This window comes from Bos taurus, chromosome 6, assembly GCF_002263795.3.
Source record: "Bos taurus isolate L1 Dominette 01449 registration number 42190680 breed Hereford chromosome 6, ARS-UCD2.0, whole genome shotgun sequence".
NCBI classification, from domain to species: Eukaryota; Metazoa; Chordata; class Mammalia; order Artiodactyla; family Bovidae; genus Bos; species Bos taurus.
In genome coordinates, this window is record NC_037333.1 from 90,342,501 (window position 1) to 90,368,322 (window position 25,822).

A 25,822-nucleotide genomic window follows, 5' to 3' on the forward strand; every position below is an offset into this window, starting at 1 on the left:
TTTGTTTTCTGAATGTTGAGCTTTAAGCCAACTTTTTCACTCTCCTCTTTCATCTTTCATCAAGAGGCTTTTTAGTTCCTCTTCACTTTCTGCCATAAGGGTGGTGTCATCTGCATATCTGAGGTTATTGATATTTCTCCCGGCAATCTTGATTCCAGCTTGTGCTTCTTCCAGCCCAGCATTTCTCATGATGTACTCTGCATGTAAGTTAAATAAACAGGGTGACAATATACAACCTTGATGTACTCCTTTTCCTATTTGGAACCAGTCTGTTGTTCCATGTCCAGTTCTAACTGTTGCTTCCTGACCTGCATATAGGTTTCTCAAGAGCCAGGTCAGGTGGTCTGGTATTCCCATCTCTTTCAGAATCTTCTACAGTTTATTGTGATCCACACAGTCAAAGGCTTTGGCATAATCAATAAAGCAGAAATAGATGTTTTTCTGAACTCCCTTGCTTTTTCCATGATCCATCGGATGTTGGCAATTTGATATCTGGTTCCTCTGCCTTTTTTTTTTTTTGCATATAGACATTGTATTTATTTTTTTATTTTTTTTTTTAAATTTAAATGTATTTATTTTAATTAGAGGCTAGTTACTTTACAATATGGTATTGGTTTTGCCATACATCAACATGAATCCACCACGGATGTACACGTGTTCCCAATCCTGAACCCCCCTCCCACCTCCCTTCCCATACCATCCCTCTGGGTCATCCCAGTGCACCAGCCCCAAGCATCCTGTATCCTGCATCGAACCTGGACTGGCGATTCGTTTCTTTTATGATATTATACATGTTTCAATGCCATTCTCCCAAATTATCCCACCCTCGCCCTCTCCCACAGAGTCCAAAAGACTGTACTATACATCTGTGGCTCTTTTGCTGTGTCACATACAGGGTTATCATTACCATCTTTCTAAATTCCATATATATGTGTTAGTATACTGTATTGGTGTTTTTCTTTCTGGCTTACTTCACTCTGTATAATAGGCTCCAGTTTCAACCACCTCATTAGAACTGATTCAAATGTATTCTTTTTAATGGCTGAGTAATACTCCATTGTGTATATGTACAACAGCTTTCTTACCCATTCATCTGCTGATGGATATCTAGGTTGCTACCATGTCCTGGCCATTATAAACAGTGCTGCGATGAACATTTGGGTACACGTGTCTCTTTCAATTCTGGTTTCCTTGGTGTGTATGCCCAGCAGTGGGATTGCTGGGTCGTATGGTGGTTCTATTTCCAGTTTTATAAGAAATCTCCACACTGTTCTCCATAGTGGCTGTACTAGTTTGCATTCCCACCAGCGGTGTAAGAGGATTCCCTTTTCTTCACATCCTCTCCAGCATTTATTGCTTGTAGACTTTTGGATCGCAGCCATTCTGACTGGCGTGAAATGGTACCTCATTGTGGTTTTGATTTGCATTTCTCTGATAATGAGTGATGTTGAGCATCTTTTCATGTGTTTGTTAGCCATCTGTATGTCTTCTTTGGAGAAATGTCTGTTTAGTTCTTTGGCCCATTTTTTGATTGGGTCGTTTATTTTTCTGGAATTGAGCTGCAGGAGTTGCTTGTATATTTTTGAGATTAGTTGTTTGTCAGTTGCTTCATTTGCTATTATTTTCTCCCATTCTGAAGGCTGTCTTTTCACCTTGCTTATAGTTTCTTTTGTTGTGCAGAAGCTTTTAATTTAAATTAGATCCCATTTATTTATTTTTGCTTTTATTTCCAATATTCTGGGAGGTGGGTCATAGAGGATCCTGCTGTGATTTATGTCAAGAGTGTTTTGCCTATGTTCTCCTTTAGGAGTTTTATAGTTTCTGGTCTGACGTTTAGATCTTTAATCCATTTTGAGTTTATTTTTGTGTATGCTGTTAGAAAGTCTTCTAGTTTCATTCTTTTATACTGAAGTGGTTGACCAGTTTTCCCAGCACCACTTGTTAAAGAGATTGTCTTTTCTCCATTGTATATTATTGTCTCCTTTGTCAAAGATAAGGTGTCCATAGGTGCATGGGTTTATCTCTGGGCTTTCTATTTTGTTCCATTGATCTATATTTCTGTCTTTGTTCTAGTACCATACTCTCTTGATGACTGTGGCTTTGTAGTAGAGCCTGAAGTCAGGCAGGTTGATTCCTCCAGTTCCATTCTTCTTTCTCAAGATTGCTTTGGCTGTTCGAGGTTTTTTGTATTTCCATACAAGTTGTGAAATTATTTGTTCTAGCTCTGTGAAAAATACCGTTGGTAGCTTGATAGGGATTGCATTGAATCTATAGATTGCTTTGAGTAGTATACTCATTTTCACTATATTGATTCTTCCGATCCATGAACATGGTATATTTCTTCATCTATTAGTGTCCTCTTTGATTTCTTTCATCAGTGTTTTATAGTTTTCTATATATAGGTCTTTAGTTTCTTTAGGTAGATATATTCCTAAGTATTTTATTCTTTTTGTTGCAATGGTGAGTGGGATTGTTTCCTTAATTTCTCTTTCTGTTTTCTCATTATTAGTGTATAGGAATGCAAGGGATTTCTGTGTGTTAATTTTGTATCCTGCAACATTACTATATTCATTGATTAGCTCTAGTAATTTTCTGGTGGAGTCTTTAGGGTTTTCTATTGTAGAGGATCATGTCATCTGCAAACAGTGAGAGTTTTACTTCTTCTTTTCCAATCTGGATTCCTTTTATTTCTTTTTCTGCTCTTACTTCTGTGGCCAAAACTTCCAAAACTATGTTGAATAGTAGTGGTGAAAGTGGGCACCCTTGCCTTGTTCCTGACTTTAGGGGAAATGCTTTCAATTTTTCACCATTGAGGATAATGTTTGCTGTGGGTTTGTCATATATATCTATTATTATGTTGAGGTATGTTCCTTCTATTCCTGCTTTATGGAGTGTTCTTATCATAAATGGATGTTGAATTTTGTCAAAGGCTTTCTCTGCATCTATTGAGATAATCACATGGCTTTTATTTTTCAATTTGTTAATGTGGTATATTACATTGATTGATTTGCAGATATTGAAGAATCCTTGCATCCCTGGGATAAAGCCCACTTGGTCATGGTGTATGATCTTTTTAATGTGTTGTTGGATTCTGACTGCTAGAATTTTGTTAAGAATTTTTGCATCTATGTTCATCAGTGATATTGGCCTGTAGTTTTCTTTTTTTGTGGCATCTTTGTCAGGTTTTGGTATTAGGGTGATGGTGGCCTCATAGAATGAGTTTGGAAGTTGACCTTCCTCTGCAATTTTCTGGAAGAGTTTGAGTAGGATAGGTGTTAGCTCTTCTCTAAATTTTTGGTAGAATTCAGCTGTGAAGCCGTCTGGACCTGGGCTTTTGTTTGCTGGAAGATTTCTGATTACAGTTTCAATTTCCGTGCTTGTGATGGGTCTGTTAAGATTTTCTATTTCTTCCTGGTTCAGTTTTGGAAAGTTGTACTTTTCTAAGAATTTGTCCATTTCTTCCACGTTGTCCATTTTACTGGCATATAATTGCTGATAGTAGTCTCTTATGATCCTTTGTATTTGTGTGTTGTCTGTTGTGATCTCTCCCATTTTCATTTCTAATTTTATTGATTTGGTTTTCTCCCTTTGTTTCTTAATGAGTCTGACTAATGGTTTGTCAATTTTATTTATCCTTTCAAAGAACCAGCTTTTAGCTTTGTTGATTTTTGCTATGGTCTCCTTTGTTTCTTTTGCATTTATTTCTGCCCTAATTTTTAAGATTTCTTTCTTTCTACTCACCCTGGGGTTCTTCATTTCTTCCTTTTCTAGTTGCTTTAGGTGTAGAGTTAGATTATTTATTGGACTTTTTTCTTGTTTCTTGAGGTATGCCTGTATTGCTATGAACTTTCCCCTTAGCACTGCTTTTACAGTGTCCCATAGGTTTTGGGTTGTTGTGTTTTAATTTTCATTCGTTTCTATGCATATTTTGATTTCTTTTTTGATTTCTTCTGAGATTTGTTGGTTATTCAGCAGCTTGTTGTTCAGCCTCCATATGTTGGAATTTTTAATAGTTTTTCTTCTGTAATTGAGATCTAATCTTACTGCATTGTGGTCAGAAAAGATGCTTGGAATGATTTCAATTTTTTTGAATTTACCAAGGTTAGATTTATGGCCCAGGATGTGATCTATCCTGGAAAAGGTTCCGTGTGCACTTGAGAAAAAGGTGAAATTCATTGTTTTGGAGTGAAATGTCCTATAGATATCAATTAGGTCTAACTGGTCTATTGTATCAGTTAAAGTTTGTGTTTCTTTGTTAATTTTCTGTTTAGTTGATGTATCCATAGGTGTGAGTGGGATATTAAAGTCTCCCACTATTATTGTGTTATTGTTAATTTCCCCTTTCATACTTGTTAGCATTTGTCTTACATATTGTGTTGCTCCTATATTGGGTGCATATATATTTATAATTCTTATATCTTCTTCTTGGATTGATCCTTTGATCATTATATAGTGTCCTTCTTTGTCTCTTTTCACAGCCTTTGTTTTAAAGTCTATTTTATCTGATATGAGTATTGCTACTCCTGCTTTCTTTTGATCTCTATTTGCATGGAATATCTTTTTCCAGCCCTTCACTTTCAGTCTGTATGTGTACCCTGTTTTGAGGTGGGTCTCATGTAGACAACATATATAGGGGTCTTGTTTTTGTATCCATTCAGCCAGTCTTTGTCTTTTGGTTGGGGCATTCAACCCATTTACGTTTAAGGTAATTATTGATAAGTATGATCCCGTTGCCATTTATTTTATTGTTTTGGGTTCGAGTTTATACACCGTTTTTGTGTCTCCTGTCTAAAGAATATCCTTTAGAATTTGTTGGAGAGCTGGTTTGGTGGTGCTGAATTCTCTCAGCTTTTGCTTGTCTGTAAAAATTTTGATTTCTCCTTCATATTTGAATGAGATCCTTGCTGGAAACAGTAATCTGGGCTGTAGGTTATTTTCTTTCATCACTTTACGTATGTTTTGCCATTCCCTCCTGGCCTGAAGAGTTTCTATTGAAAGATAAGCTGTTATCTTTATGGGAATCCCCTTGTGTGTTATTTGTTGTTTTTCCCTTGCTGCTTTTAATATTTGTTCTTTGTGTTTGATCTTTGTTAATTTGATTAATATGTGTCTTGGGGTGTTTCGCCTTGGGTTTATCCTGTTTGGGACTCTCTGGGTTTCTTGGACTTGGGTGATTATTTCCTTCCCCATTTTAGAGAAGTTCTCAACTATTATCTCCTCAAGTATTTTCTCATGGTCTTTCTTCTTGTCTTCTTCTGGTATTCCTATGATTTGAATGTTGGAGTGTTTAATATTGTCCTGGAGGTCTCTGAGATTGTCCTCATTTCTTTTAATTCGTTTTTCTTTTTTCCTCTCTGATTCATTTATTTCTACCATTCTATCTTCTACTTCACTAATCCTATCTTCTGCCTCCGTTATTCTACTATTTGTTGCCTCCAGAGTGTTTTTTACCTCATTTATTGCATTATTCATTATATATTGACTCTTTTTTATTTCTTCTAGGTCCTTGTTAAACCTTTCTTGCATTTTCTCAATCCTTGTCTCCAGGCTGTTTATCTGTGATTCCATTTTTATTTCAAGATTTTGGATCATTTTCACTATCATTATTCAGAATTCTTTATCAGGTAGATTCCCTATCTCTTCCTCTTTGGTTTGGTTTGGTGGGCATTTATCCTGTTCCTTTACCTGCTGGGTATTCCTCTGTCTCTTCATCTTGTTTATATTGCTGAGTTTGGGGTGGCCTTTCTGTATTCTGGCAGTTTGTGGAGTTCTCTTTATTATGGAGTTTCCTCGCTGTGGGTGAGGTTGTACTGGTGGCTTGTCAAGGTTTCTTGGTTAGGGAAGTTTGTGTCAGTGTTCTGGTGGGTGGAGCTGGAATTCTCTCCGGAGTGCAATGAAGTGTCTAGTAATGAGTTATGAGATGTCAGTGGTTTTGGAGTAACTTTGGGCAGCCTGTATATTGAAGCTCAGGGCTGTGTTCCTGTGTTGCTGGAGAATTTGCTCTGGAACTTGTTGGCCCTTGGGTGGTGCTTGGTTTCAGTGTAGGTATGGAGGCATTTGATGAGCTCCTATTGATTAATGTTCGCTGGAGTCAGGAGTTCTCTGATGTTCTCAGGATTTGGACTTAAGCCTCCTGCTTCTGGTTTTTAGTCTTATTTTTACAGTAGGCTCAAGACTTCTATACAGCACCATTGATAAAACATCTAGGTTAAAGATGAAAAGTTTCTCCACAGTGAGGGACACCCAGAGAGGTTCACAGAGTTACATGGAGAAGAAGGAGGGAGTTAGAGGTGACCCAAATGTGATGAGGTGGAATCAAAAGAGGAGAGAGCAAGCTAGCCAGTAATCACTTCCTTATGTGCGCTCCACAGTCTGGACCACTCAGAGATATTCATGGAGTTACACAGAGAAAAGAAGAGGGAGGAAGGAGACAGAGGTGGCCAGGAGGATAAAAGGGGGGAATGAAAAGGAGAGAGACAGATCCAGCCAGTGATCAGTTCCTTAAGTGTTTTCCACCTTCTGGAACACACAGAGATTCTGAGAGTTGGGTAGAACAGAGAAGGGGGAGGGAAGAGACAGAGGCGACCTGGTAGAGAAAAAGGAGAGTCCAAAGGGGGAGAGAGCAGTCAAGCCAGTAATCTCACTCCCAAGTAAAAATGGGTACTGAAGATTGGGTTCTTAAAGGTACAAAATTGATAACAAATACCAAAAAGCAAAGATTAAAATTCTAGAGTAGAGGTTGGATTTTCAAAAATACAATATTAAAGAAAAGAAGAAGGAAAAAAAAATAAAAGTCACAAAAATTATTTTAAAAAAATATATATATGGTTTGCTTTAAAAAAAGTCTTTTTTTAAAAAACTAATAGTAGGTTATAAAAATGAAAATTAAAGGAGTAATAGAGGACTTAAAATTTTTTTTAAGTTAAAAAGAAAAAAGAATGATAGTAAAAATAGTAAAAATATATCTAGGACTTTCTCTGGTGGTGTTGTGGGCAGTGTGGGGTCAGTTCATTTTTGGATAGTTCCTTGGTCCAGCTTTTATTTCTCAAGATCTAGGCCCCTTCCTATGTAGTCGGTACTAACTACAGGATTTTAATCTGTTGCACTGTCATTTCCAAGGCGGTTCCCTCGGTGCCGGGGTCCAGCCCCGGCTGATCCAGGGTATTCGAAGGAGAGATGGCTTCGGCGACCTATTTATTTATTTATTTATCAAAGATATAAAGAGTAATAGAATGAGGATAGCTCAGTAGGAAAATTCAGTGGAGAAAAAAAGCTGAGTAGCTTGGTTTACGCAGAAAATCAGTATAACCCGTGACACCAGGTTAGCTCTGACCACGGAGGCCGCAGGCACGCTCTCGAATAGCGGAAGGTGCCCCACCTTAGACACCTTCTCGAGTGGGTCTTAGAAGCCCAGGCAAATAAATGGTCGCAGAGGACCTCCGCGCTCCAGATGGAGACTCAGCTGGAAATTGAGGAGAAAATGACATGGGGAGACCAAGCTTTGGTGAGCAAGGCCCGTAGCTTTATTTCCAACAGGGGTTTTTATACCCTAAGTTACACATAGAGGATAATAGGGGATGCAAAGTCAGCAGTCTCTGATCCTTATCAAAAACCAGTGTTTCTTTCCTGCAAATTTATCGTATACAAATGGTTTAGGTGATTTACATCATCTTCTGGCCAGAAGGCCTATTAACATTTTATGACTCTTGACAAAGACTTATTTTCTCTAAGAGTAATTATTTTAAGGTTTGGCGCCATCTTCCGAAGGTGTTAGATAAAATTGCATTCCTATAGGGTGGATGTGTAATGGGTTTACAACAAAGGAAAGAATTTATTACCTTAAGGGTCTAAAGTTACTAACACCAAGGCCACTACTTATTTTTTCTACATACCAACTATTAATTAATACATATTCAAGGATACAATACAGGGGATGTGAAAACTTGGCAACAAGCATTGGCTCATCAATGAAATCTTTTACTAGTTTTTATTCTGACAGTTTCTAACTCTCTGAGAGGCTCTAACCTATTTGAATATCTTAAGCTTCTCGTGCCCCTCGAGGCTGGGAGACTGTAAACAATCGTATGCATAGCTGTAGGAGTCTGGGTAAACTTGTCAGGTGAATTAGAGAGCTATCTGAGGGGTTTGGATTTAAACACTACTAATTGCCCAGGAACTTTATTAATTGGAGCTGTAAGTTAACTCTTTGACAGAGAGAGCGAGATGGTGGTGGGGGACAGCCCCCAGTAAAGTCAGAGGTGAGAGCACAAAGCAATAAAGTAAGCAGACTCTGGTTTTTTGGGGGTAGATGCTCGAGAATATCCAGGGGGACTCCTGAGGCTCAATCCCGCCTTTGCGTATGCCGAGCCTCCTTCCTCATGACCTTTGTCACGAGTGGAATGCCTCTCGCCGGCTCCCGGCACCTCGGTTTTAGCTTCTTCTGTTTGCTGGTCTCTTCAGTGTCTGATTTCCGCCCTGACACAAGGGGGGCGGTGGTGGACACTTTTTTTTAGGCTCAGTTGTTCAGTCGCGCTGTGGGGAGGGACACTGCAAACAACACTGGCGTGTGCTCACAATGTCTCAGCCACACTGGGCCTGCTCCTGCTCACAGAGCGTGCACCCTGCCTGCCCACACAGCTCAGGCTCTAGGTTGCTCTGCCTGGAACCATCCGAGGCCGGCCCTGGGCTGCATGCACCTCCCAGGGCTAAGCCTCTCAGGTTCAGGCACTCGGGTAGTCCTCAGAGGTGCAGACTCCATTGGGCCTGCGTTTTGTGCCCTTCCCAGCTCCAAGCAGCTCGGGTGATGAGGTGTTTGGCGAGCGCGGTCACTGCAACTTATTGCCTCTCCCATCCCTGCCACTCGGTTTTCTGGGTGTACAACGGGCGCACCTTCTCAGGCGGATAATGACTGTCCAAAACCCCAAGAAGTCTTAGTTAGCAAAGAAGCCTACTTGCAGTTTGGTAGATAATGTCTCTCTGGGGCTGCAATTGCCCCTTTCTGGCTCTGGCTGCCTGTCACCGGAGGGGGATGGTCTGTAGCCGGCTAGTTCTGTTCAGTGCTTTGTTCTCTGCGCGGGCCTGGCGGTATCTTAGGGCTTTTCACGTGGTAGCTATCCCACAGTCTGGTTTGCTAGCCCAGATTATTTCGCTCTGATTACCCTCGGGGCATTCAGGCCCGATCCTTACTCTAAGCAATGCAGCCCATGCCTCCCTGCCCAGCCCCTGCTTGCTAGTGGCGGGTGCAGGTGTCTGGGCTGCTTCTCCGCTGGGGGAGTTACCATTGGGCTCGTAATCTGTGGGTTTTAATTATTTACTTATTTTTCCTCCCTATTATGTTGCCCTCTGTGCTTCCAAGGCAAGCCACAGACTTCGGCAGTAAGAGTGTTTCCTGGTGTTTGGAAACTTCTCTCTTTTTAAGACTCCCTTCCTGGGATGGAGCTCCATCCCTACCTCTTTTGTCTCTTTTTTTGTCTTTTATATGTTTCCTACCTCCTTTCGAAGACAATGGGCTGCTTTTCTGGGTGCTTGATGTCCTCTGCCGGCATTCAGAAGTTGTTATGTGGAATTTACTCGGCGTTTAAATGTTCTTTTGATGAATTTGTGGGGGAGAAAGTGGTCTCCCCATCCTATTGCTCCGCCATCTTAGGACAGCCCCCTCCTCTGCCTTTTCTAAAACCAGCTTGAACATCTGGAAGTTCACAGTTCACATATTGCTGAAGCCTGGCTTGGAGAATTTTGAGCATTACTTTCCTAACGTGTGAGATGAGTGCAATTGTGCAGTAGTTTGAGCATTCTTTGGCATTGCCTTTCTTTGGGATTGGAATGAAAACGGACCTTTTCCAGTCCTGTGGCCACTGCTGAGTTTTCCAAATTTGCCGGCATATTGAGTGCAGTACTTTTCACAGCATCATCTTTCAGGATTTGAAATAGCTCAACTGGAATTCCATCACCTCCAATAGCTTTGTTCGTAGTGATGCTTTCTAAGGCCCACTTGACTTCACATTCCAGGATGTCTGGCTCTAGGTCAGTGATCACACCATTGTGATTATCTTGGTCATGAAGATCTTTTTTGTACAGTTCTGTGTATTCTTGCCACCTCTTCTTAATATCTTCTGCTTCTGTTAGGTCCATACCATTTCTGTCCTTTATCGAGCCCATCTTTGCATGAAGTGTTCCCTTGGTATCTCTGATTTTCTTGAAGAGATCTCTAGCCTTTCCCATTCTGTTGTTTTCCTCTATTTCTTTGCATTGATCGCTGAGGAAGGCTTTCTTATCTCTCCTTGCTATTCTTTGGATCTCTGCATTCAGATGCTTATATCTTTCCTTTTCTCCTTTGCTTTTCGCTTCTCTTCTTTTCAAAGCTATTTGTAAGGCCTCCCCAGATAAATCAAGATGGTCCTAATTTAGTATTTTAGTCATTCTTCTGACAGCATAGGAAAGAAGGAGCAATAAAGTTTAATAATTATTCATTTGCTGAAGTTTTATTTTGTTGCTTTTGTGCCAGGTACTGTGCTATGTGCCAGAGAAAGATCTCCCAGCTACTTTGCTAAGTATAAGGAAATAAAAAATGAACATGTGTACCCCACTTTATTCCAAAAAAGACTTGAACCAGCTTGGAAAATTGGAAAAGATATGGCTATTAACCTCCAGATCTCAAAATGGTTCTGATCTCCAAAATTCCAAATTCCGCAGGTGTTCTCTGCATTCATTCACCAAGCATTTACACCCTTGTTTTGTATTAAATATTGTACTAAACAACTTTTTGATGTTGATAGAACATTGGAACTACAAGTGTCTCTGTTCATCTGGGATAAATTCATCAGATAGGAAAAGGCCCAAGTGATATTCTGCATCATCTATAGATGAAGAAAAACCTTCAGTTGTGAATTTTACTCTAAGGTATTAAATGTCTTTGGAAGCTTTTCTTCTTTATAATATGAGAAAGAATTAAATGAGGGCTATTTGCCTGCAGCATGTTTGGTACAAAAATCTGAGTATTAAAACTGAAAGTTATAAAACCATAAATTGCAGTGGTTTCCTAAATATTCCAGTTTCAAGAGTAATAACAAACCAGTTAAAGAATCAATTTAGGCACAGCCTTTTAATTCAAGTATATGTGTTAAATTAAACATCAATACTTTATGTATTTTTTTTCTAGATTCCCTACAGATGAAAACATCAAAAGAAAATGGGTATTAGCAATGAAAAGACTTGACGTGAATGCTGCAGGCATTTGGGAGCCTAAAAAAGGAGATGTGTTGTGTTCAAGACACTTTAAGAAGACAGATTTTGACAGAAGTACTCCAAATATTAAACTGAAACCTGGAGTCGTACCTTCTATTTTTGATTCCGTATCTCACTCACAGGTTTGTTTATCAGATGCTGCTTAACCATCATTACTCACTTTTTAGGGACTATTTAAGAACCTTCACACACTTGCTACCATTTTTTACTATTTGCTTATTGATTTGAAAACCATTCTTTAAGTTTTTTTAGATTTGTAAACTGTGTAAGCTTTTCTAAAGAGTAGTAAGAGTGTTTTACCAGTAGCCCCTCAGAAATGTTAATATCTGTACCTTACTAAGGTTTGGTGAAGCAAACTTGAGTTAGTATAGCTCAAGATTTGGGTCTAAAAATTGGAGGAATGTTAGAGTTGAACTGAAGTTCCAAGCTGGCAGTGCGCCTCACACTGGAGCAAAAGTCAAGAGCAGAGCCGCAACAGACACAAAGTATACTTTGAGAGCCACATATTCACACTTAAAGCCTGAGTAGAACTGGAAGGTAGAAAACCAAAAGATGAGAAGGAAAGAAGAGGTCAAAAACAAGAAGATAAAAGGATTGTTTAAGGAAACTCTAGTTGTATTCTGTGGCTTTTCTCAATGATTTTAGTGCCATGGATGAGCTGCTTCACCCTCAGTATCTCTCTTGACTTCATATACCTGAACGCGTACTCACTTTCAGAAACTCTAGAGATTGACTGATTCCAATGTGGAAAATTCAGGGAGGGCCTGTGGTTCCCATACCAATAGGAATGAACCTCTATTGAAAGGTATCTCCTTCCTGACAGCTGGAAACAGGAAGTAGTTCAGAAGATCTACTCCCATAGGGGTCTTGGTCACATTTGCAGATGTTCGTACCTCAGTACTTGAGTTATATAATGGAAACTGACTCAGTTTCTTCCATGTTAATAAATGTACAGTATCTTCTGCAATTTGCTCTAAAGGATTTGTTTCCTATACCATGGTGTCATCTATAGTCTTAAGCGAACCTTTAAAAATATGGACATAATAAGTCAAATAAGCAATAAATTACTAACTTCCAAAAGTTATTTCCTAATAACAAGGAAATCACAGAATCCAGAAGTAACACTGTTAACACTCTATGTGGATCTTTTCTGTCATTTTTATGTGTATGTTTGTATATAAATACATCTCTATTTATAATTCTTACAGAATACGATTATACTGTATATCCTTTTTATTTGCTTTGCTCTTTTTTTAACATTCATACAGTGCTTACTGTGTGCCAGGCAGTAATCTAAGCACTTTACATATATTTTGACTCTTTTAGTCCCCTAAACTACCATAAGAGTTAAATAATCTTATTCTCATTTGACCACTTGAGAAAATTTAGACCCAGAAAACTAGAATACATTCCCCAAGTCACACTGCTGTTAAATGGCAGAGGCTGGATTTAAACCCAGGTATTTTAGCTCCAAAGTTCACTCTTAACTATTATAATATTTTCCATGATGTTAAATATTTTTATATAACAATGGCTTTCAAATTTAGTCTACCTAAATATTATCCAGGGAGCTTGGCTTAAAATGCAGAATCCTAACCAGCTCTCCCAAAATATTTGATTCAGCAAGTTTGCTTTGGAGTCTAGGATCTGTATTTTTTGATAGGTACCCTGCATGATTGTGTTGCAGCTCAATGGATCACATTTTTAAGAGAAACCTATATGGAACATCAATTTTTTTTTTTAACTAAACTTTATACTGAAGTCAACATCAGTTCAGTTCAGTTCAGTTCAGTCACTCAGTTGTGTCCGACTCTTTGCAACCCCATGAAAAGCAGCACGCCAGGCCTCCCTGTCCATCACCAACTCCCGGAGTTCACTCAGACTCATGTCCATCGAGTCAGTGATGCCATCCAGCCATCTCATCCTCTGTCGTCCCCTTCTCCTCCTGCCCCCAATCCCTCCCAGCATCAGAGTCTTTTCCAATGAGTCAGCTCTTCGCATGAGGTGCCCAAAGTACTGGGGTTTCAGCTTTAGCGTCATTGCTTCCAAAGAAATCCCAGGGCTGATCTCCTTCAGAATGGACTGGTTGGAAAAAAAAAAAAAGAATGGACTGGTTGGATCTCCTTGCAGTCCAAGGGACTCTCAAGAGTCTTCTCCAACACCACAGTTCAAAAGCATCAAACAAATGCACACATCATAAGCGTATAGACCACTGGACTTTCACAAAGTGAATACACTCATGTAACTCCTCTCAGACCAAGACGGAGAAAGTTATCAATACCCCAGAAGCTTCCCTCATGCTCTTTCCCAGTCCCTACACCCTCGAAAGTACCACTATCCTGACTTTTATTGCTGTCAGTTATTGTAAATGGAGTCATATAGTACATACTCTGTTCTGTGGCTGCTTTCACTCAACATCTTGCTCTTGTGATTCATCCACATTGCAGCATGTGGTACTTACTAGTCCATGTATTTTCTTTGCACTATAATATTCTATTGTATTTGTTGTTGTTCAGTGCTAAGTAATGTCCAACTTTATGTGACCTCATGAACTTCAGTGCACCAGGCCTCCCTGTCCTCACCATTTCCCAGAGTTTGCTCAAACTCATGTCCATTGAGTTGGTGATGCCATCCAGTCATCTCATCTTTTGCTGCTCCCTTCTCCTCCTACCCTCAATCTTTCCCAGCGTCGGGGTCTTTTCCAGTGAGTCAGCTCTTCACATCAAGTGGCCAAAGTTTTGGAACTTCAGCTTCAGCATCAATCCTTCCAATGAATATTCAGGGTTGATTTCCTTTAGGATTGACTAGTTTGATCTCCTTGCAGTCCAAGAGACTCTCAAAAGTCTTCTCTAGCACCACATTTCAAAAACATCAGTTCTTCAGCACATTGTATAAATAAACTATAATTTCTATTCTACTGTTGATGAACATTTGGATTTTCACTTTGGAGCTATTATGAATGGTGTAACTACAAACATTTTTGTCCATGCCTTTTGATACACTTAAATGTACACATTTCTACAGAATATATGTATATTTATGTTAGAAGTGGAATTGCTGGATCCTAGGATCAGCTTGAGTAGATATCACCATAGTTTTCCAAAGTGGTTTTACCAACTTATACCCCCACCATCAGCTTATAAGAGTTCCTATGATTCTATATCCTTTCTCATATTTAGTGATATCATCTTTACAGTACATTTTTAATGACCATATAGTGATTGATCCAGTGTATGGACAATAAATACTTTATGTAATCAATCCTTACCGTTGTATATAGATTATCATCTTTCACTGTTTTTAGAAGCATTAGAATGAACATTATTGTAGTTAAATCTATGTACATATCCTTATTTCCCCAAACTAATTTCCTGGAAATAAAATAGCTAGACCAAAACTTACACACATTTTTAAGTCTTTTGCTTTTGATGCAAGCCTCCCAAAAGCCCATCGTAAAGTCTGTATCAGTCTACTGCCCTACTAATAGTTATGCATTAAAGTGTCTGTCCATCCTAATCCTCAGTGTAAGTTGTGTTTTTAACCTTTGCTGAAATTGATAGGCATAGATGACATCTTATTGTTTTAATATATCTTTGAATATTAGTGCATTTATGCATTATTTCCTGTGTTCATTAGACAGTTTTACTTCTTCTTTCCTGAATAACTTATTCAAGTCTTCTAGTTTTATCTTTTTCTAAGCTGTTTTATAACAACAATAGATATTGAGGATATGAATCATTTAACTATGTTGCAGTTACTTTTTGTTCTTTGTCTTTAGTTCTAATTATGGTGTTGGTTTGTTTTGTGTGAAATACATTTTTTTAAGTAGTCCTATATTTTCTCTTGTGCTGTCTGATTTAAGATTTTATAAATATTTCCCATGTATTTTTCTACTTCCTCATTGTTTTCATTCTTACATGAATTTTCATTATGTAGAAATTCATTGTGATTTACTGTACATAAATGATAAAACTTTTTCATAATTAATTCATTTTTCATGACTTATAGCCTTTCTCCACTTATTTAGAATGCCATTTTTTATCCTGAAGGCTCTTATCTACATGATCTACTCATATTTTTCTTAAGAGAATAGTCTTCTGACCCAAGGCTAGAACCCATATCTCCTGTGCCTCCTGCTTGGCAGGCAGATCTTTACCGCTGAACCATCTGAGAAGCCAAAAGAATAGTACACTATCTTAAATATTCTTTCCTTGTAGGATATTTTTAATACCTTGTAGGATATACCTTCCCTCATCATCATTCTTTTTTTTAAGGAAAATTCGTGTTTCCAGGTAAACTTTAAAGTTATTTTAGGGAAGTTCCTTTAAAGTAATCTTAGTGAATTTAAACTTTACTGACTGTTAAAAGCAATTTCCACTAAAAAAATATATAATAATTTTACTACAAAAAGTTAAGAAGGTTAAAAATTTACAAAAGGACAGAAATATCTACAATGATTGATTAACAATTAACTATTCTTAACAGGGGAAAAGAGAAAAGCTTCATTATAGGAAAAACTTCACCCTCAAAGCCCTTCCAGTTACAAACCACAATCACAAGCTTGTTGATACTTCCTCGTGTGTTGAAGAATTCCAGTCCCAGTTCATTTTTGTAAGTAAAATTACTGGGCTAAAGTTGATATTTTTAAGATGAACATGCCCTCTCTGTTAGGATTAAGCTTTTTAAAATCTTACTGAAAAATTAGGAGTTCAGGTTTTTGAGATTTTTTTTAATATGTAATAACCAAAAGTAATATTGCTTCCAAGGGCCATTATAATTTATATATACGTATTTAATTCAAAGAATGCTTTCACAAAAATATTTCAACCAGTCAGTTCAGTTTAGTTCAGTTGCTCAGTTGTGTCCGACTCTTTGTGACCCCATGAACTGCAGCACACCAGTACGCCTGTCCATCACCAACTCCTGGAGTTTGCTCAAATTCATGTCCATCGAGTCAGTGATGCCATCCAACTGTCTCATCCTCTGTCGTCCCCTTCTCCTCCTGCCTTCAGTCTTTGCCAGCATCAGAGTCTTTTCCAGTGAGTCAGTTATTCACATCAGATGGCTAAAGTGTTGGAGCTTCAGCTTCAACATCAGTCCTTCCAGTGAATATCCAGGACTGATTTCCTTTAGGGTTGACTGGTTTGATTTCCTTGCAGTCCAAGGGACTCTCAAGAGTCTTCTCCAACACCACAGTCCTAAAGCATCAATTCTTCGGTGCTTAGCTTTCTTTATGGTTCGATTCTCATATCCATACATGACTACTGGAAAAACCATAGCTTTGACTAGATAGACCTTTGTTAGCAAAATAATGTCAACCAATAAAATACAATAAATAATTCCTCCCTTTAGTTATTGGTATTGTAGGTTCTATGTGGAAATATCTAATTTTAAAAATAGTTATGTCTTTAGGTTTTCTTGAAGGACTATCATACACACACAGTATTGAAGCTTGCATTTATTTATTCATCTGATTGCTTTTTCATGTTAGAATCAGGCCTGGAATCCAGATCTGTTTTACTATCTTAATTACTATAGTTTTATAATAATGCTTAAAATCAGGTAGTGTTTATCAGTGTTAAATCTTCCAACTTTGTTCTTTTTCAAAGTTGTTTTGGATAGTCTTGGTCCTTTGCATTTTTATATGAATTTTAGAATCACTTTCATAAATTTCTACAAAATTCCTGCTAGAGTTTTGACTGGTATTCTGTTGAATCTACAGATCCATTTGGGAAGAATTGACATCTTAATAGTACTATTTTAAGTCTTCCAGCCCATCACTTCATATATTTAAACTTTTAAATTTTCTTAGCAGGGTTTTGTCATTTTCAGTGTAGTCTTTCGTTTTTTTTTGTCAGGTTTATCCCTAAGTATTTTGTATGTTTGGATGCTATTATAAACGGCATTGTTTTAATTACTGTTAGTATATGGAAATAAATTGACCTTTGTATATGAAACTGTATCTGTCAAACTTGCTAAACTCACATGTTAATTATCAAAGCTTTTTTGTAAAAGCTGTCAGGTTTTCTACAAAGATAATCATGATGTCTGTCATTGCTGCTGCTAAGTCACTTCAGTCATGTCCGACTCTGTGTGACCCCATAGACAGCAGCCCACCAGGCTCTGCCGTCCCTGGGATTCTTCAGGCAAGAACACTGGAGTGGGTTGCCATTTCCTTCTCCAATGCATGAAAGTGAAAATGAAGTCGCTCAGTTGTGTCCGACTCTTAGCGACCCCATGGACTGCAGCCTACCAGGCTCCTCCGTCCATGGGATTTTCCAGGCAAGAGTACTGGAGTGGGGTGCCATTGCCTTCTCCGATGTCTGTCATTAAAAACAGTTTTAATTCTTCTTTTCCAATGTAAATACCTTCATTTCTTTTTCTTGCTTTATTGCACTACCTTGAACCTCCAAGGGTATGCTGAGTAGAAGTACTGAGAACTGATCTTTATGCTTTGCTCCTGATTTTAGGAGGAAGGCATCAGTCTTTCACCATTGAAGATATTCATATGATGTTAACTGTGGATTTTTCATAATTGCCCTTTATCAGACTGAGGAAGTACCTTTCTATTTTATTCTTTCAGTTTTAGTGAGATATAATCGACAATACATCACTGTATAAGTTTAAAGTGTACAGTAATGATTTAATTTACATTCATCATGAAGTGATCATCACAGTAAGTTTAGATGAACATCTATCATCTCATATAAGCAAAACTAAGAATTAGAAAAAACTTACAATGTGTGAGTTGAAAATTATATTGGAGAGAATTAATGGCATGTTTGAAGGCAGGAGGAAAAGGGGACATCAGAGGATGAGATGGTTTGGATGGCAGTACCAACTCAATGGACATGAATTTGAGTAAACTTTGGGAGTTGGCGATGGACAGGGAGGCCTGGCATGCTGCAGTCCATGGGGTCACAGAGAGTTGGACACAGCTGAGTGACTGAACTGAACTGAATAGCATGTTAGGTATGTCAGAAGAAAAGATTAGTTAAGGTAAAGATATAGCAATGGGAACTATCCAGAATGGACTACAGAGAGAAAAGGGAATGTTTAAAAAATGAAAAACATGAACAGAGCATCAGTGAGAAGTAGCACAACTTCAGACAGCCCAATATACATGTAATTAGACTCTCCAAAGGAAAAGGAAGAAAAGTTGAAATAGAAAGGAATATTTGAAGAAATCATGGCCATAATTTTTCCAGGTTTGATAAAAACTATAAACCCACAGATAAAAAGCTCAGCAATCCCAAGCACGAGAAACATGAATAAAACTAAACTAGGCTACATCATAATCAAATTATTCAAAACCATTGGAAAAGAAAATTCTTATGTCTTGATAAATTAACCCCTTTATTATTAAGAAATGGCCTTCTTTATCCCTGGTAATATTCTTTGCTCTGAAGTCTACTTTGTCTGATAGTAATATACCCACCGTAGTTATCTGTTATTAGTGTTATCCTAGTTGAAACCTTTAGTTTCAACCTATTTGTGTCTTTTTGTTTTAAGGTGTGTTTTTTCTTGGTGGCATGTACTGTTGGGTCTTGATTTTTTAAATATAACTTGGTTATTTATAATCACTAATCTTTTCTATATATAATTTCTGCCTTTTATTTGGATTATTTAAACAATAATAATATAATTATCATATCACTTTATATCAGATTATCTAATGGGATATGGTTTGATTTAAATCTGTCATCATACTTATTTCCTGTTCCATTTAGTCTTTGTTCTCATTTTCTTCTTTTTTTGTCTTCTTTTCAATTAATTAAATTTTTTTATAATTCCATCTTATCTCCTTTTTTTAATTCATTCACCATAACTGTTAGTTGCTTTTGGGTCTATAATATCCATGTTTAACTTACCACAGGCCACATGATAAGTAATATTATTCCACTTAGTGTATAGTATACATATCTTACTATAGTATACTTTTATTTCTCTTCTCCAACCTTTTTGCTACAGCTGTCATACATTTCACTGTACATATGCTATGAACCACACATTACATTGATATTATTTTTGTTTAAGCAGTAAATTATCTTTTAAAAAGATTTAAATAACAAGAAAAAAAGGTATATGCTACCCATGTAGTTGCCACTGCAGGGCTTTTCATTCCTTTGTGTAAATCCATATTTCCATCTGGTATCATTCTGTCTGAAGGACTTAACTTTAATACTCCTTATAGTGCAGCTATGCTGGTGATAAATTCTTTCAGCTTTTATAAAATCATTACTTAGTCTGCTAAATAGTCATTATTTAGTCTGGAAAAACCTGAACAATCATTTAGTCTTCATTTTTGAAAGATATTGACAAATTCTGGGTTGAAAGTTTGGGAGTTTGTTGTTTTTAGTTTTTTTAAGATGTTGCTCCACTATATTCTCATATGCATGCTTGCTAATTAAAAATCTACTATCATTCTTATCTTTTTCCTTTGCTAAAAATTTTTCTTTGCTGCTGCTGCTGCTAAGTCACTTCAGTCGTGTCCAACTCTGTGCGACCCCATAGACGGCAGCCCACCAGGCTCCCCCGTCCCTGGGATTCTCCAGGCAAGAACACTGGAGTGGTTTGCTTTGCTAATGGTTTTAAATAATTTGATTATACCATAGTTTAGCTTTGTTCATGTTTCTTATGCTTGGGATTTATTGTTTCTTTATCTGTGAGTTTATAGTTTTTATCAAACTAGGAAAAATTTCAGTCATGATTTCTTCAAATAGTTCTTTCTTCCTCAACTTGTCTTCCTTTTCCTTTGCGGAGTCTAATTATGTGTATATTGGGCTGTCAGAAGTTGTGCCACCTCTACTCATGCTGTTCATTTTTTTGTATTTTAAATACTCCCTTTTCTCTCTGTAGTCCATTCTGGATAGTTCCTATTGCTGTATCTTCACCTTCACCAATCTTCTGAAATTTCTAATCTGCCATTGCTGCTGCTAAGTCACTTCAGTCATGTCCGACTCTGTGTGACCCCAGAGATGAAATCCCAGTCCCTGGGATTCTTCAGGCAAGAACACTGGAATGGGTTGCCATTTCCTTCTCCAATGCATGAAAGTGAAAAGTGAAAGGGAAAGTCGTGTCCGACTCTTAGCGACCCCATGGACTGCAGCCTACCAGGCTCCTCCATCCATGGGATTTGCCAGGCAAGAGTACTGGAGTGGGGTGCCATCATTCTCTTTAATATATTTTTCACCTCACACATAATAATTTTTAAGTCCAGGTGTCCTATTTGATTCTTTTTTATGTCTTTCACGTCTCTGCTTAACTTTCTAACATATATGATACAGATTAAATAATTTCATTAATTTCCTTGTCTACTGATTCTAACATTTGTTAGTTCTGGGTTGGTTTCTATGGATTGGTTTCTCTGTTATTGTGGCTCATATTTTCTGCTGTTTTGCATGCCTGGTAAAATTTTGTGTGCCACTTACTATGGATTTTACTTCACTGGATGCTGGATATTTTTGTGTCCTATATGCTTGAGCTTTGTTATGAGGTGTAGTTATTTGGAAACAATTTGGTCCTTTCAGGTTTTGCCTTTTTTAGGCAGGACCAGAACAGTGCTCAGTCTCAGGCTATTTGTTCTCCACCACTGAGGCAAGACTCTTCTGTGTACTCTGCTCAGTTCCCCATGAATCTGGTCTGGCTGGTGGGAGTAAAATCTGAGCTCAGGGTACTCCTGATCTTTTCTGGCCACTCTTTCCTCAGCCTTGAGCAGTTCCCTACACACATACTCTGATCTTACTCAGGGCCATACTTGACAGGGAGCTTCTGAAGATCTCCAGGTTCTTCTCTCTCCTATTGATACTTTGTTCTGTGAACTGTAGCCACCTTGGTCTCCCCAAGTACTTTGCACTACCTCCTCAACTCTGACTAACCAGCTCTGCCTGGGTTTCCTCTCCTTGCACTGACGCCTAGAACTCTCTCAAGGCAGTAAGTTGGGCAGTCATAAGGCTCATCTCTTTGTTTCCCATCTCAATCTCTGCCTTCCTTGCCTGATGTCCTTATGTGCAAAACATTTTTATACCTTTTGGCTGTGTGTTGAGGTCTTACTGCATCTACTCATTGCCACACATGGGCTTTCTCTAGTTGCAGTGAGCAGGGGCTACTTGATTGCAGTGCACTGGCCTCACTGGTGGCATCTCTCTTGTTGCAGAACACGCGCTCTAGGGCACTTGGGCTTCAGTAGCTGCAGCACTCAGACTCAGTAGTTGTGGCTTGCAGGCCCTAGAGCGCAGGCTCGGTGGTTGTGACACACAGGCTTAGTTGCTCCACAGCATGTGAAGTCTTCCTGGTCTTCTGCCTTAGCAAGCAGATAGCCTTTTACCACCAGGGAAGTCCTGGGTTTCTTTTGTCAATCCAGCCTCTTATTTCATCTTGGCTGAAAGCAAAGTCATTTTCACTAATTTTCACAAAGCTGAAAGCAAAGTCATTTTCACTAATTTTAAGTAACAGCTTTTCAAAATTATGTCAGTGGTGTTTTTGAATGAAAAAAGTATACCCAACAAATATACCATAACCAAAATAAGTACTGAGTGCTTAAATTATCTCTTTATATATCCAAGACCAGAGTCCTCTCTAAATCCATAACACCCAGCCTGAGGACCTGCTTCAGTGCTTTCCTGTCATCCCTTATAAAGTGAAATATTCATCAAATAAAGCAATTCCGTTAAAAGGTTAAAAATGTAAGTTTTTTGGATAGGTAAAACTTAAACTTAGCAGCCCACACTTAGGGACCAAAACTGTTATGGTCACGTGAGTGTCATGCTGTTTGTTCATAAGCAGATGCCTACCTCCAGGTGAGAAGTGCCTTCCACCCCTAGGATTCTGCCCTCCTTGTGTATGCCAGACCTTAGACAAACAAAGATGGGGACTCTAGGCACCTGAAACATCCCCGTCCTCTCCCTGTGGTCTTTGAACAACTCTTAGTATCACCAACTTAAAAATGTTCTCTAAGCATAGTATTCGGAGAAATAACTGAGGCCTAGTTATAACTTTTTATCTAACTGCTTGTCTGTCTGGTTTAATAACTTGGTGTTTATGTTTTCAGGAACATAGCTACAGTGTGATGGACAGCCCAAAGAAACTTAAGCATAAATTAGATCATGTGATCAGTGAGCTAGAGGATACCAAGAAAAGTCTGCAGAATGTTCTAAACCGAGAAAAACGTTTCCAAAAATCATTGAGGAAGACAATCAGGGAATTAAAGGATGAATGTCTCATCAGTCAAGAAACAGCAAAAAGACTGGAAGCTTTCTGTTGGGACTGGTGTCAGGAGAGCATAGAACAAGACTATATTTCATGAAATAATTTCATGTTATGTTCTACTTAAAATTGGTAAAATTGATATTGGCTTTTAAGGAAATAATTCTCATTTACCATCATTAAATAATGTCCATCATTCCATCATTTAGAGTGCCCTTTGGGTCCTCTGCAACCTCATGCATTAGAGTTATTATCCAAAGGCTTTTTTTAAAAGATACACAAAATTTTGTGCTAGTTATCATGTTTTGGAGTAACTTGTGAGAGTTATGTTTTTATAGGCCTAAACTATATGGGCTTCCCTGCTGGCTCAGAGGTGAAGAATCTACCCACATTGCAGGAGACCTGGGTTCAATCCCTGGATTGGGAAGATCCCCTGGAGAAGGAAATGGCAACCCACTCCAGTATTCCTGCCCAGAAAATTCCATGGACAGAGGAGCCTGGAGGGCTACAGTTCACGGGATCACAAAGAGTCAGACATGACCAAACAGTGAACACTTTTAGACCTAAACTAGTACCACATCACTATTTTAAAATGTTAAGAGATCAAGAAAATTCTGTAGGACTAAGGAAATGATTTTAGATCAGCTACATTAAGCTCTAGTAGTCGAAAGTGGACACTTAAGCAGCATCAGATTTTTGGCTTCAAAGGAGTATCTTTGCTTATAATACATGTCCATCTAGAATCCAAATCAAGGTGCTTTTATTATCAATAACACTAAAAGATGTTTTTACAAGGCATCCCATGGTAGTAACCTTGAGAACAACATAAGGTGCAGATCTTTTGGCCTTTAAGGTTGTTCAGAGCCAAGTTAAGAAGACCCCTGATGAGGTCTTATTTTTTCAATACAGTACATCATTTCTCCTCACTAGGAGCACTTTGATGTAAACCAGCATCGCTTTAACACATTTTTAAAGAGGATCATAAATCTGATTTTTAAATGGTTACTGACAGTTCTTCTGAACATTTTGTTTCATGACTGTTATTTCATCATAAAGGTATATCTCCAAAATCTGAATGCCAGTAGTAACTGGATACTTTTAATGTTGTTTTGTATTTTACAGAAAGTAGTATTACTAACATTTTTTTAAGGTACAAAATACAGAAAAAAACATTAAAAATAATGATGTGGCTCTTCTAGTTAAAATAGGAATTAAAAAGAGGGTTATAATATTTTCCTTTAATTAGGAGACAAGATTGCTCTCCAAGATTTCATTTAGAGAAATAGATAAGCAACAATTTTAGAATAGCTTCTTACTGAATTTACAGATGAATAACTTTTAGTTATTTTCTGACTGATCCAAGAGTCAGAAATTTAAGTTTATCTCCTGATTTCTTAGTAAAAACAACTGAAATTAGTCATAAATACTGTGCATTAGAATAAAAAGTACTAGCCCCAAAGCAAGTTCTACTTTGAAGCATATGTATATACGTAAACTCCATTCATATGTGTGTGCTATAATAGTTAGAATTTGAATATCAGTTATTTCAATATGTTAACTAGAAATGAACTGCATTTTGTGTTAAAATGTTCATTATAATTTTATTTGTGTTACATTAATATCAGTAAGGATACAGTCGCTTGAATTTTTTATATTCAAGAAATATATAATGCATGTTATATTTTTATGTAAGATTCCAAACCTTCCCACTAAATGGGATTTTACCCACATTTGAAAGATTAGCATTATGCTAAGAAATCACTGAGGTGCTATCTTTTTACTACCTTTAAAGTATTCTTTAGCTACCCATTATTTATTTGAGTTATTTAATTGTGCATTCATGGTGGACATGCTAATAGAAGTTTGGTATGATCTTAGGTTTTTAAAGTCAGTGGGCAATGGAGAAAAATAAAAGGATAGATCCAAACACTGCATCCAAATTCTAGATCTCTCCTGGCTGCTTAAAATAAATCAAGCCCAGTAGACCTTTCCGAGAATCAGTTCCCAGTTTCTGCCACTATCATCACAGTTACCACAGTCACTTTTATTACTGGTATTCCGTGTTCATAGTGAACTAAGATTTTGTCTTCTTTTTCACTGGTCTCACTGTCATTGAGAAAGAGTGAGCTGTGGGCAAAGTATTGCTATCGTCAAGAATCCGGAGCTGCCCATTTGCCCTTATGGAGAAAGGATTACCAGTAGAAATGTGACATAACTAGAGTCCTCCCCACCTACCATCCAGGCAAATGCCTGAACGTGTACATACCTCAGTTCCCTATAGCTCAGATATAAAGAATCTGCCTTCAGTGCAGGAGACCTGGGTTCAATCCCTGGGTCAGGAAGATCCCCTGGAGAAGGAAATGGCAACCCACTCCAGTATTCTTGCCCAGAGAATCCCATGGACAGAGGAGCCTGGTGGGCTATAGTCCATGAGATCGCGAAGAGTCAGACACGACTGAGCAACTAACACACACACACACTGTTCCCAGAGATTCCAGCTTAGCCTGAGGACGAGCCGTCCTGTGCAAAACAGAACCAGGCACCCCTCACCCCCATCCAGAGGATCCTTAAGCAGCCAAGGTCAAGCTAAGGGTTTCACTTTGCTTTCAAGCTTACAATAGCCTCTGGATCCTGGAGCAAACCATTACACCAGTTCAACCTCAGCACCAAATCAGGTACAGTGGACTTGATACAGTGTTTTTCTCATATCAAGTTCAAACCTCTGGAAATAGACTTTGGTTGCTAAAAGATAATCACAGTTATACCACTGTCATTAATTTGAGAAAAGATGAAATTATTAATATTTATATATATTTAGTCTTAATAAAAAGATAAAAGAAATAATTGAGAGTAAAGAATCCATTATGTATTTGAAAAATAAAATATTTTTTCTAGTAATGTGCTCTATATTGGTTTTATACACTCAGTTCAATAAAATGAACAGCAAAAAATCAAGAGTATGTATACAGTGGTTTTGCTTTCATTTCGCCTGCATTTTTCCCTCCACCAATAACTGCTGTCTTTTAGAGTCTGCTAGATTAGGTAACCCAGGTGGCAGGCCTGCTTCCACCACAGTATGCATCTGCCATAGACCCCTTTCAGCCCTCTCCTTTCAGCCTCACTCAAAACTGGCAGCCTTCATGTTACCAGCAAGGGCAGTATTCTGAGATTTGAAATGTGCTACCATCAGAACCTAGAGATGCTTATTAAGCATCGTGCTTCCTTATTCCTAGTGGGGGGCTTCCCTGGTGGCTCAGACAGTAAAGCGTCTGCCTACAATGCGGGAGACCGGTGTTCAATCCCTGGGTTGGGAAGATCTGGAGAAGGAAATGGCAACCCACTCCAGTATTCTTACCTGGAAAATCCCATGGAC

At 38.1% G+C, this 25,822-nt stretch overlaps 1 protein-coding gene across 4 annotated transcripts in view; it reads left to right on the forward strand.

The window, feature by feature from the left end:
* The window catches only part of THAP6 (THAP domain containing 6), a 28,463-nt gene extending 3,042 nt beyond the window's left edge, over positions 1–25,421 (forward strand). For 3 of the 4 annotated variants that reach the window (XM_059887607.1, XM_005208118.5, XM_005208116.4), the window contains exons 3-5: positions 11,159–11,366; positions 15,730–15,855; positions 22,295–25,421. In XM_059887607.1, the coding sequence (XP_059743590.1) occupies positions 11,159–11,366; positions 15,730–15,855; positions 22,295–22,549 (589 nt within the window). In that variant the 3' untranslated portion in view covers positions 22,550–25,421. 4 annotated transcript variants of the gene reach the window in all.
* Positions 25,422–25,822: the final 401 nt, after the last annotated feature.